The sequence below is a fragment of the Mirounga angustirostris genome, unplaced genomic scaffold (assembly GCF_029215605.1).
Source record: "Mirounga angustirostris isolate CCGP_5_RB_7025 unplaced genomic scaffold, mMirAng1.0.hap1 SCAF_16, whole genome shotgun sequence".
Taxonomy (NCBI): Eukaryota; Metazoa; Chordata; class Mammalia; order Carnivora; family Phocidae; genus Mirounga; species Mirounga angustirostris.
In genome coordinates, this window is record NW_026991724.1 from 17,457,323 (window position 1) to 17,471,238 (window position 13,916).

General features: G+C 45.3%; 1 protein-coding gene across 3 annotated transcripts in view; it reads right to left on the reverse strand.

Moving 5' to 3' along the window:
- Positions 1-13,916, reverse strand: part of CDH3 (cadherin 3) — a 126,644-nt gene that overhangs the window by 70,248 nt on the left and 42,480 nt on the right. For all 3 annotated transcript variants that reach the window (XM_064581287.1, XM_064581286.1, XM_064581285.1), the window contains one exon: positions 8,852-8,899. In XM_064581287.1, coding sequence (XP_064437357.1) covers positions 8,852-8,854 — 3 coding nt within the window. In that variant the 5' untranslated portion in view covers positions 8,855-8,899. The remainder of the gene's footprint in view (positions 1-8,851; positions 8,900-13,916) is intronic.

The window sequence follows — 13,916 nt, forward strand, 5'->3', positions numbered from 1 at the left end:
CCTCTCTAAAGGGCTGCACTGGGTAGCTATTACTGTACAGTAAACCATCCCCAAACTCAGTGGCTTGAAACAATTGCTCATGAATCTGTGGGCCAGCTGGGCAATCCTGCTGACCCGAGCAGGTTCACATAATCTCTACCAGGCCCATTCCTGCAACTACAGGCAGCCAGCAGGTTGTCGGGGCTGGTGGGTCTGGGATGGCCTCATCCCACGCGTCTGGCTTTTGGGTGGGCAGCAGGGGTGACTGTTGTGGGGATTAAACAAGGTTATGCAGGGAAGGGGCTGAGCACATGCAAGGTGCCCAGCGCACACAGAGCAAATATTCAACAAAGAGAGGTCATACTCTTAGCGCACAGGCCCATCCTGGGCTGTGCTGAATCCTACCTCTGCTTCCCAAGGCTGAGGAGATGGAAACCAGGCTAAACAGGACTGTGATTTCAGATGGGGAACCATGAAAGGGCAACTATAGAGTAAGAGCTTAATTATAGTTCTTTGGGGGGAAAAAGTGAGGAATGAAATCTGGTGGGGAGAGGGAAGGGGGCAGGGGGGAGAGGCAAGCGGAGGGGAGAGAGAGAGGGAGGTCTAAAAAGGAAAAGCTAAGCCATTGGAAACCCATCTCCCCTCATCCTCTAAAAAAATATTCATGATATTTTCCTTTCATGTTTTGTTGCTCTGCTTATAAAATCAGTGTGTGCTCACTTTAAAGAGTTTAAAAAATACATACACTGAGGGCATTATGCTAGGTCAAATAAGTCAGAGAATGACAAATACCATATGATCTTACTTATACGTGGAATCTAAAAACAAAAACAAAACTGAACTCATAGATACAGAGAACACATAGGTGGTTGTCAGAGGTGAGGTAGGCAAAATGGGTGAAGAGGGTCAAAAGGTACACACTTTCACTTGTAAGGTTATGAGTCTCAGGGCTGTAATGTACAGCATGAAAACTATACTTAATACTGTATTGTAGGGGCGCCTGGGTGGCTCAGATGGTTAAGCGTCTGTCTTTGGCTCAGGTCATGATCTCCAGATCCTGGGATCGAGCCCTGCATCGGGCTCCAGCTCAGCGGGGAGTCTGCTTCTCTCTCTCTCCCTCTGCCTCTCCCCCTGCCTGTGCTCTGTCTCTCTCTCTCAAATGAATAAATAAAATCTTTAAAAAAAAATACTGTACTGTATATTTGAAAGTTGCTATGGGAGTACATCTTAAAAGTTTTCATCCCAAGAAAAAAAAAATTCGTAACTACATGGGGTGATGGATGTCAACTGGGCTTATTTTGGTGATCACTGCATAGCATATACAAATGCTGAATCATTCTGTTGTATACCTGAAACTAATATAATGTTATATGTCAATTATATCTCAATAAAAGAATACACAGACTACTTCACCCATAATCCCATCAATCAGACATAATGGCTGATATTTACATGAACCTTGGGTGCATGAGTCCACACTGTCACAAATGCTTTATACTCCAGTGACTCACATGACTCTCCCATGAGTAGGCATTGGTCTCCCCACTGCACAGGGGAGGGGTGGAAACAGGGACACAGAGAATGTTAACTCACGCAGGGTGTCACATCTAGTCAACAGCAGAGTGTGGATTCAATCCAAGCTACCCAGGGCCAGAGGTCTTGCATGGCACCGCTGGGTCACAGTACCACCTGGACGCGGCTGACACTTGGTATACTACTCTCCATTTTCTTTCACTTTCAGGACATACCACTGTTTTATTACTTTTTTTTTTTTAAGATTTTATTTACTTATTTGATAGAGAGAGACAGTGAGAGAGGGAACACAGCAGGGGGAGTGGGAGAGGGAGAAGCAGGCTTCCCGCGGAACAGGGAGTCTGATGCGGGGCTCGATCCCAGGACCCTGGGATCCTGACCTGAGCCGAAGGCAGACGCTTAACAACTGAGCCACCCAGGCGCCCTATTTTATTACTTTTAAAAGGCTATTTGAAAAAGCTTGTCTTTCTCCTATTTTATTTTTTAGTACTATTCCCAGAAGTGTTAGTTTATGTGCCTGTCTTCCTTTCCCTGCCTTCTTTAGTAATTTATAATTTTGATGTAATTTCAAACTTATTAAAAAGTTGCAAGAATAGTACAATAAACTCCCAGAAACTCTTACCTATATTAACCAGTTGTTTACCATTTGAATTATCATTTTCTCTATCCATATAAATATTTATATGGGCATGTGCATTTTTCTGAACAATCAGATTAAATTGGAGACATCATGCCCTTTAACCCCTAAATACTTCAGTGTGAATTTCCTAAGAGATTCCCATCCATAACCGCAGACCAATTAGCAAACTCAGGGCATTTAATATTGCAACAGTACTATTATTAACAGTACTAATCTACAGTCCATATTTAAATCAATCAATCAGCTCTCTCTCTATATATATATTTTTCCCAGGCCAGTATCTAAACTGGGATCTTGCTTTGCATGTAGTTGTCATATGGTTTTAACCTCCTTTAAAGGGGAATAGTATCTCAGCCTTTTTCTTTCCTGACCAGGACATTTTTTTTTTTTTTAAGATTTTATTTATTTATTTGACAGAGAGAGACACAGCGAGAGAAGGAACACAAGCAGGGGGAGTGGGAGAGGGAGAAGTAGGCTTCCCATGACCAGGGAGCCCAATGTGGGGCTCGATCCCAGGACCCTGGGATCATGACCTGAGCCGAAGGCAGATGCTTAACAACTGAGCCACCCAGGTGCCCCACTGACCTGGACATTTTTAATGATACAGTCCAGTTATTTTTACAAAATGTTCCTCAATTTAGTTTCTTTCCATTCTCTTTTTCTATGCAAACGTATATATACATACTTTAAAAATTAGCATCATGGGGCGCCTGGGTGGTTCAGTCGTTAAGCGTCTGCCTTCGGCTCAGGTCATGATCCCAGGGTCCTGGGATTGAGCCCCGCATCAGGCTCCCTGCTCAGCGGGGAGCCTGCTTCTCCCTCTCATACTCCCCCTGCTTCTGTTCCCTCTCTTGCTGACTCTTTCTCTGTCAAATAAATAAATAAAATCTTTTAAAAAAAGTAAAAATAGGGGTGCCTGGGTGGCTCAGTCATTAAGCATCTGCCTTCGGCTCAGGTTATAATCCCAGGGTCCTGGGATCGAGCCCTGCATCGGGCTCCCTGCTCAGTGGGGAGCCTGCTTCTCTCTCTCCCATTCCCCCACTTGTGTTCCCTCTCTCGCTGTCTCTCTCTGTCAAATAAATAAATAAAATCTTTAAAAAAATAAAAATAAAAATTAGTATCATGTAGTGCTATGTTTTAAACTTCCCATTGAAGTATAACACAAATACAGAAAAGTGAACAGATCATAAGTGACACTGAACACATGTGTTCCAACACCCTAAATAAGGGACAAAACATGACCTGTCCCAGAAGCATCCTGTACCCTTTGCCAGTCCCTAACCACTCCCCAACCCAAGGGTAACCACTAACTTGACTTTTAAAACAGAGATTAGTTTTGCCTAATTTTGTGCTTTATATTAATGGACTTGTACAGTGAGTAATACTGTTTTTGAACCTGGCCTTTTCACTTAAAAAAGTTGTGAATACTTTTTCTATATCACTGAAAGTTCTGCCCCAGCATCATAGTTAATGATTTCAGAGTATTTCCTTCAAAAAGCACACCATAACTTATCTGGTCAGCGCCCGGTAGGTGGGCATATAGCTTATTTTCCATTTTCCCATGTTATAAATCGTACTGCATAAACATCCTCCCAAGTAAGATGCAGCAGGGGACTCATAGCTACCCTGCCTGGATATGAATCCTGAATCCAACACTTGCTCTCTAACTTCAGGCAAACTGCTTCGTGGCTTGGTGCCTCAGTCTCCCCATATATAAAATGGGGGTGATGATCATCATGATAATGGCACCCATGTCATCTTCTATTGCAAGGATCTAAGTGTGTTAATAGAAATATAGTGATTAAAACAATGCTTGGCACAAAGAAAATGCTCAGTAAGTATTAACCACTATTATGAGTCACTGGGAATACTGCCTAGAAGTGAAAAAAAAAAAAGCATATTCAGTTGGCCCTAAAAGGCATTCCGTTTTTTTTTTTTTTTCTTTCTATATGGTATTTGTTGGTAAAGTCACTGAGTGGAATTCATGTCACAAGGGGATGGAGTGAGAAAGGCCCAGACTGGAGGGCAGAGAAGTCTGGACCTCAGCCTTGGCTTGTTAGTGAAGGAGCTGCTGCGTGATCTTTGAAGAGTCCTTTGATGTCTCTGAGCTCCTATTTCCTCATATGAAGAACTGGGATAACCACAGCATACTGTATAGTGTAAGGTTAATTAGGATGGCTTTGGGGTCATGCAGAACTGAGTTTCAACTCTCACTCTGCCACTCACTCTCCTAAAACCCTCGGTAAGTTATTTAACTTACTTAAACCCACTCACAAGGCTGCTGTGAGGATATAAAGGTACTTTGGAAAGCCTTGCCGAGGGCCAATCATGTGTAGGTTCACTCTGGCGGGTGTTATTAATGTTACCAATCGTAGCCCTGGATTAAAGTATGAAGAAATTATAAACTTTCAAGTGTTACTGAAGTCAAGAGCGTGAGCTCTTAAATAGGGACAGAGTGGCAAGTCAGAGTGAAATAGCAAACCACGGAAGTTCAAAAGTTTGCGGGGAAGGGTATAAATAAGAAGGAAAACAATGTCAAATTGGACCAGCCTGGTTTCCCAAACCTGCCTGATTACAGGACTCACCTGGACAATTTTTTAAAAATATAGATTCTGGGGTGCCTGGGTGACTCAGTCTTTGAGCGTCTGCCTTCGGCTCAGGTCATGATCCCAGTCCTGGGATCAAGCCCCACATCAGGCTCCCTGCTCGCCAGGAAGCCTGCTTCTCCCTCTCCCACTCCCCCTGCTTGTGTTCCTGCTCTCGCTGTCTCTCTGTCAAATAAATAAATAAAATCTTTAAAAAATATATACGTATATAGATTCTGATCAATGGGGCTGAAGTGGGGTTCTGGAATCTGTATTTTTAACAGATGCTCCAGATAATTTCTACGATCAGGCAATTTTGGGAAACAGTAGGTTCTGAGGGGACTGGAGCGGCGTGGACTTGCTCCCTGGAGCCCCTGGGAGCAGCTGGGAGGATCAGGTAACTCCACATGGAAATCATCATTTACCAAGCACCCACTAGGTGTTGTGTACCAAGCTCAACATGTTCCTACAATAGTGTTACAACAGTCCCAAGAGACAGAGATTCTTCTTCTTTTTTTTTTAAAGTAGGCTCCACGCTCAGGATTGGAGCCCAATGTGAGGCTTGAACTCAGGACCCTGAGATCATGACCTGAGCTGAAATCAAGAGTCAGACGCTTAACTGACTGAGCCACCCAGGTGCCCCGAGACAGAGATTATTGTCCCAGTTTTACTGATAGGCAACCTGAGGATCAGAGAGTTAAATGATTTGCCTGAGGTCATAGATAGCAAGATACCCAGGCGTCTCTGATTTCCAGTCTTAAGAACTACCCTAAACGGACTGGTCAGGGCACTCAGCTCGTCCATTAGGCTAGATCATCTTCGATGCAGGTGAGTACCCCTGTGCTCATCGCTTTACAGTTTTCAGAGCCCTTTTAAAAAACAGCTTTATTAAGGTATCATTTACATATAAAACTTGTCCATATGAAGCATGCAATTCGCTGGTTCTTAATATATTCACTGAGTTGTGTGACCATTACCATGATCCATTTTAGAACATTTCCATCACCCCAAACAGAAACCTCACGTCCATTTACAGTTACTCTTATTCCCTCCCCAGTCCCTGGCAACCACTAATCTCTTTTCTGTCTCCATGGATTTGCCTACTCTGGACATTTCATATAAATGCAGTCATACCATATGTGGCCTTTTTGTGTGTGGCTTCTTCCACCTAACATCATGTTTTTCAGGTTTGTTTCCGTTGAGGCACATATCTGTTGCCAAACTTCATTACTTTTTATGGCTGAGTAATACTCCGTTGGACGGATATATCGCATTTTATTTGTCTTCAGTTGATGGACATTTGGGCCATTTCTACTCTTCGGCTATTCTGAATAATGCTGCTATGAATGTTTATGTACAGGTTTTTCATTTCTCTCGAACACATAGTGGAGTGGAGTGGAATTGCTGGGTCATACGGTGATTCTACATTTAATCATTTGAGGACCACTCAGGTTTTTTTCCAAAGTGGTTGTGCCATTTTATCTTTCTGCCAGCAGTGTATGAGGGTTCCTCTCAGAACACTTTTGTAAGTACAAACTTGGTTAATCCCCACAACAACCCCAGAGACAGGCATCCTTACTTGTATCTTCCTGATGGGCAGAGAGGGGACGTGACTTCTCAGAAGACACCACCTATGAGGGTCCTGTGGGAGGGCTCTCAACCCTGGTACTGCCCTTTTCCTCCAAGAAACCTGATTCTGGGGCCAAGTCAGTGGGTTCTAGGGCTTTAAGAGGTGATGGGCAGAGAGGAGTCTGTGGTACAAAGCCTTGGAATGGAGATGGAAGCTTCCAGGTTTCGGGATGGAGCCATCAAAGCCACTTCTGTTCGAGTTTTAATAGGCGACAGCTGGAGCCAGGTTCTGACTAATTAATGATGATCAAAGTGCTCTGAAAAGATGGAGTGCTCTGCAAACGCCAAGCATGAATTATTCACAGCTGGTCTTCTTAGCCGGAGGGGAGGAGGCTGCCCAGGAGAAGAAGAACCAGATGCCCTCACTTCCTGCTCATCTTGCATGAGCCTGAGCCCTCCCGCAGGACTCAGTTTCTCAGTCCAGAAAATGGGGCTGGGAGCTCTCATTCCTTTATGCTCCTTGGCCAGGACCTGGCAGAGAGGGGCTGGCGACCTGAGTCCTGTTCCCATCAAGCCAGTACATACCCGGGCTGCCTCCACCAAACAGTAAATAATTAGTAATAACAGCACCAACCCGTAGTTCAGAGGTTGGCAAACATTTTCTATAAAAGACCAGACTGTAAATATTTTAGGCTTTGCAGGCCTGTCACATTACTCATTTCTACCATTGTAGCTCAAAAGCACCACAGACAACAGGTGAAGGAATGATGCGACTGTTCAGCGAAACTTCATTCGTGGCCCACTGAAATTTGATGTCTATATAATTTTCACATGTTGCAAAGTATTATAATCCTTTTGATTTTCCCCAACCATTTAGAAACATTTAAAAAAACCACATTCGTAGTTCCTGGACTGTATAAAACAGGTGCTGCCTCACGTAATTACTATTTGATCCAGCAATTCCACTCCTCTCTCCAGAAGAAATGAAAACATACGTCCATACAAAATGTGTCCATCGGGACGCCTGGGTGGCTCAGTCGGTTAAGCGTCTGCCTTCGGCTCAGGTCATGATCCCAGGGCCCTGGGATCGAGCCCCGCATCGGGCTCCCTGCTCTGCGGGGAGCCTGCTTCTCGCTCTGCCTCTGTCTCTCTCTCTGTCTCTCATGAATAAATAAATAAAATCTTTAAAAAAAAAAAGTGTCCATCAAAGTTTAGAGCCGCACTATCGGCAACAGCCAAAAAGTAGAAGAAAAACACACCTGTCCATCAAGTAATGAACAGAGAAACAAAATATGGGATAGCCATACCATGGAATACTGTTCAGCTGTGAAAAGGAGTGAGTTTTACACGTGCTACAATGTGGATGAGGCTTAAAAACGCGCTGAGTGCAGGACAAAGGGCATACTGTAGGATAACATGGGGAGGAAATGTCTATGGGGACAGAGAGCATGGGGGTTGCTGCCTGGGGCTGCGGGGGTGTGGTGAGGGGCCTGGGGGTGGCGGCTGAAGTGCACTGGGTTTCCTTTGGGGTGATAAAATGTTCTAAAACATTGTGGTGATGGTAGCACAGCTCTGTGAATATACTAAAATCCACCACAGCGTGCATTTTAATGGGTAAACTGCGTGGTAAGTCAATTAGGTCTCAACAAAGCCGTGGAAAAGGCATGACGAGAGGTGCACTGTCGTTTGTTGACCCCGGAGGCAGTCCGTGCTCGTTTAGCCTTTCACAAAGCACCTTTCCTCATGCTGTCACAAACAGCCAGGCGTGAATCCCTTCAACCTTGGACAAAGCCAAGGCTCAAGAAGGGACTGACTTGTTCTAGGACATAGGTGACCAATGGTGAGGTGTGAGCAGAACCCAGGTCTTTAGACGCCCTCTCTAGCGCTGACTGCAGCCCTGATCTTCCTAGTTACATTCAGAGACGAGGTAGTCACTCCTCCAAGCCCCAGGGGAGCGGAGATGACAGGAGCAGACCCCTCCCTAGACCTGTCACTCCCTGTTCTCACTCCTCTGCCTCGCCCCCTCTCCCTCCTTTCCTTCCCAGCACTACTGAGCAAGGCTTTCCTCCTTCTGCCTCACCCTGCGTCCTGGGAAGGGAGGGAAAAGAGGGGGGCTTCTCCAGAAATTCAGTCCGTATGACATATCTGGAAAAGGGCCCAGGAGGGGTAAGGAATGGGTCCAACGCTGTATAGTTGATATCTGACCTTCGATTTCCTTGACATGAGTGAAAAGAAAGAGGATTTGGGGTTGGGGTAGGATCTGAGGTAAGCAACAGCTCCATCCTGTTCCTGATTCTTTTCCCCACAATGCTCCCAACCCCAACATCTCCTGACTCTATTTTCCAAAGGCCTCAACCACTACAAGGGGGCTAGGGTGGAGAATCTTCTTAAAAAAAATTAATTGTAGAAAAATCAGGAAATAAAAGTAAGTAAGGATCACCTTGGTCTCACTCCCCAGGAGTAAATACGCAGGTGACCTTGGGGAATATTTTGTGGTGGCTCTGGAGCTAGCCACCAGGGTTCAAATCCTGGGTTCATCACTTACCATCTGTGTGATCCTGGGCCGTTCATCTCTTGACCTCAGTTTCTTCACCTGTAAAATGGGAATAACAACAGCACGTACTTAAATTGTTGTGTTAGAATTAAGTGAAATTGTAAAGCACTAAAAACAGTACATGGCCCATAGCAATACATTAATGCATTTTCCTAGAGTTCTCTACTCACATATATATTTTCTTTTTTTTTTTTTAAGATTTTATTTGACAGAGAGACACAGCAAGAGACGGAACACAAGCAGGGGGAGTGGGAGAGGGAGAAGCAGGCTTTCCGCTGAGCAAGGAACCCGATGCGGGGCTCGATCCCAGGACCCTGGGATCATGACCTGAGCCGAAGGCAGACGCTTAATGACTGAGCCACCCAGGTGCCCCTCACATATGTATTTTCTTTACAAAAAGGATATCATTCTGGATCCACTATGGATCTCTCCCCCATCTTAAGTGAATTATTAAAATTTTTCCATAGCATTAGAAATCCTATAGAATATCTTTCTTAAGATAGCATATACAGTATTCCATCTCCTCAAGTGGGATATTTAGGAGTGATTTTTTTTTTTAAGATTTTATTTATTTATTTGACAGAGAGAGAGCGAGAGCAGGAACACAAGCAGGGGGAGTGAGGGAGAGAGAGAAGCAGGCTCCCCGCTGAGCAGGGAGCCCGATGCGGGGCTCGATCCCAGGACCCTGGGATCATGACCTGAGCTGAAGGCAGACGCCTAACGACTGAGCCACCCAGGCGCCCCAGGCGTGATTTTTTTTTAACCCCCAACCACCAAACACATTTCTCCTTGCCTTTCATCAATTCCTGCTTCAGGACAAATTCCTAGGAAATATGCTGAGTCAAAGGGTGTGCAGGTGTTGACGGCTTTTGGCACATAATGGTCAAACTGCCATTTAGAAAGGTTGAGAACTTGTTTCACTTGCACCAGCTGGAAAAAGAAGGCCCTGTTCTCTCCAGCGTCTTGCCTCCTATCATTTAGAAACATTTCCAATTTGGCCCAGAAGTGCTGTTTTCTATCTTATTCTGATATGCAGTCCAAGCTCTTCCTAATGGTGCTCAGCTTCAGCATCTGCTCAACCCCATAATCCCTGTGGGTGGTCCTGGGTTGGTAATTAACCTCCCAGAACCAGGAGTCTCAGTAATAGTCCCTGAGTATTAGATTGCTAAAATGAGATGATAGACCTAAGAACCCAACCCAAGGCCCAATTCTCATTATTTGAGACACTGAGATTTCAGAAACAGGGATAAAGAGCCTATTTCAGAAAAGCCCTGTAGGTAACTGTGGTGCCTAGGAGGAAACTGGTCTAAGATGGGGAAGTCTTCCCAATCAGAAAAAGTCAGAAACATCTAACGGAAAAATGGGTGAGGAACACGGGTAGATAGAGAGGTAACTTAAATGGATGCTAGTATATGAAGAGATGTTCACATTCATTAGCTATTGGGGAAATCCAAGCTAAAAGAAGGAGGAGATACCAATTTGGTTAGGCAAACATTAGAAAGTTGGAGGAAATGGGGCTCCCATGAACTACTGTGGAGTGTAGACCAATACCCTGAAACCCAGCAATTTGAGGCAAATATCCTGGGGATCTTCCCACATAACCAAGGATGTTCTCTGCTGCTGTTGCTTGTGGTAGCTGGGAATAGGAGATAAACAAATACCCCTCGATGGGAACAGATATGTGAAGTATGGAATATTTTGAACTATGGAATAATTATGCAGCAGTTCAAAACAATGAACCAGACCAGGGGTCAGTGCACAAAAGCCTATGGGCCAAGAATGATTATTACATTTTTTTTTTTAAGATTTTATTTATTTATTTGACAGAGAGAGACACAGCGAGAGAGGCAATGCAAGCAGGGGGAGCGGGAGAGGGAGAAGCAGGCTTCCCGCCGAGCAGGGAGCCCGATGCGGGGCTCGATCCCAGGACCCCGGGATCATGACCCAAGCCAAAGGCAGACGCCCAACGACTGAGCCACCCAGGCGCCCCTGATTATTACATTTTTAAATGGTGGGGGGAAAAAATCAGAAGAATATTTTGTAACAAATAAAAATTCTATGAAATTCAGGGGCGCCCTGGGTGGTGGCTCAGTTGGTTAAGCATCTGCCTTCGGCTCAGGTCATGATCCCGGAGTCCTGGGTTTGAGCCCTACATGGGGAGCCTGCTTCTCCCTCTTCCTCTGCCCCTCCCCTTCACTTGTTCTCTCTCTCTCTCAAATAAATAAATAAAATCTTTAAAAAGTATATTTATTAAACAGAGTTGGGGAGGAGGGGAGTCTTACACAAACCAACTATGAGACTGAACTGTTATAATTCAACTCTCTTTACTCAAGCTCCCCCTTCCCCCCAAAAGAGGGAGAGAGATGGAGAAAACAGGTTCTTTGTCCAAGACCACAAGAACCCAGCCTCGCTAACCGAGTCTGTCTCTCTCTGACAACCCTCATTCAATTCAGGGTTGACCTGCAGAGTCTTCAGAGAGCTCCAGTTCCTGGTTAAGTAGGGAAGATTTTTGCCTGCGGGAAGGGGTGTGGGGACCAGCAGAACCAGCCTGGGAAGAAAAGGCTTAGCTATTACCCAAATAGTGGTGCTGGTGGATTGCTCACCCCTCCTGCCAGGGTTCTGCCTGCTCTGGAGACAAAGGACTCTCACAGCCCAGAGCCCCGTGAACACCCCCAAGTCCAGCCTGGTGGTGGTTGGACTGAAACTCTCATTTAAAAATATATATATATCCTGTGGCTCTAGGCCTTGTGACTTCTTTTCTTTCTTTCTTTTAATCTTCATAAGCTGGCCAGCTAAGAACCGTTCTTTTTTTTTTTTTTTTTTTAAGATTTTATTTATTTATTTGAGAGAGAGAGAGAGAGAAGGAGCAGTGGGGCGGGGCAGGGTGGGGGGGAGAGAGAGAGAGAGAGAGAAGCAGACTCCCTACTGAGAGCAGGAAGCCCAATGTGGGGCTCGATCCCAGAACCCAGAAATCATGACCTGAGCTGAAGGCAGACACTTAACCGATGAGCCACCCAGGTGCCCCTAAGAACCGTTATTTCAAGATGCCTAGAGAAGTGAGTTGAATAGATTGTTTTACCTCCCTGTGAAGTCACTCATTCATCCACGCAGCAAAGACTTACTGAGGACCTACTATGTGCCAGTGCTGGGGATACAGCAATGATAAAGCGGGCAAAACCCCTGTCCTCATGAGAGCTCAGAGTAATGGGAATAGACATCAGACAGCAAACAAACAAACCAACAAAGTAAAGATAAAGTAAAAAGGGGTGAAGGAAAGTTATTGTGTTATCTGGGAAAACTTGTATTTGAACTGAGACCTGAAGGTGAGAAAGAGCCGGCTCACTGAAGAGCAATTCTGGAGAAGAAACAACAGGTGTAAAAGCCCTCTGGTGGGAATCAATGGGCTGTGTTTGTGCAGATGGAGGCAGGCAGGGCCCAGATCAGATAGTCACTCCTAGCTATTTGTCAAGAGTCTGGAATTTATTTTGAGGATCAGATGAAACCCGCTTCACTATCATTAATTATATGACCTCAGGCAAGTTACTTCACTCCTCTGAGCCTTGGTTTATCCATCTATAAAGTAGGGTTAATAATAACTCATTCATTATAGTAGGCAGCCTCTAAAGTGCCCCCCAACAACCGTGCATCCTGGCGTTCATACCCTGTGAATGTGGGCTGATTCACTTCTTTTTTTTTTTTAAGATTTTATTTATTTGCGAGAGAGACAATGAGAGACAGAGAGCATGAGAGGGAGGAGGGTCAGAGGGAGAAGCAGACTTCCCGCTGAGCAGGGAGCCTGATGCGGGACTCGACCCCGGGACTCCAGGATCATGACCTGAGCCGAAGGCAGTCGCCCAACCAACTGAGCCACCCAGGCGCCCTGGGCTGATTCACTTCTAACCAGTACAACATGGCCAGAGTGATGGTGTAATCATTTCCTCTTCCTGCTGGAAAAAATCACCACAAACTCCGTGGCTTAAAACAGCACAAAGCTACAACCTTGCAATTCTGGAGGCCAGACATCGACATGGGTTTTACTGGGCTAAAGTCAAGCTGTCAGCAGGGCTGTGTTCCTTCTGGAAGTTTCCAGGGGGAATCCGTTTCCTTGTCTCTTCTAGCCTGTAGAGGATGCCTCAGTTCTTCAGCTCACAGCCCCTTTCTCATCTTCACAGTGCATCACTCCACTGCTCCCATGCCAAGTCTGCCTTTTTTCACCAACTGTTCTGCCTGCCTCCTTCCCTGATAAGGACCCTGTCATTACATTGGGCCCATGGGGCCAATGCAGGATAATCTCCCGCACTTTAACGAAATCCTTAACTTAATCTGCTAAATCTCTTCGCCATGTCAGTAACATATTCACAGGTTCTAGAGATTAGGGCTTGGACATCTTTGGGGACTATTATTTTGTCTGCCACAGATGGAATGTCACTTTTGTGATTAGGTAATAAAAGACTGTGTCTTTTGTCTCAAGTGCTTTTGTCCCCTCCCTCACTCTTTTCTCTTTTTCTTTCTCTTCCCTGCTTCACTTCCACTCTCTCTCCCTTCCCCCTTTCTTTCTTTTCATGCTCTCATCACTTCAGGGGAAGCCAGTTGCCATGACATGAGGCAGCCCTGTGGAGAGGCCCATGTGGCTAGGAACCGAAACTCCCGGCCAACAGCTGGTGAGGAACGAGGTCTGCCAACAACCATGTTTGTGAGCTTGGAATTGGGTTCGACAGCCCTAGCCAGGCCTTGTGACGGCTACAGCTCTGGCCAATAGCTTGACTGCAGTCTCATGGGGAAACTTGAGCTTGAACCACCCAGCTAAGCAGCTCCTAGATGCATGACCCTCAGAAACCACGTGAGTGAATGTTTGTGGTTGGAGCTGCTAAATCTGGGGGGTAATTTGTAACGCAGTAATAGATAACAAATCCATTCATTCGCTGATTCAGCGTATATGTATTAAGTGCTATACTGTGTACCAAGTTGTTTGAGGTGCTGGGAATATAACACCAAATAAAGCAGAGAAAAATCCCTGTTCTTATGGAGTTTACATACTATTGAGGGGAGACAGACA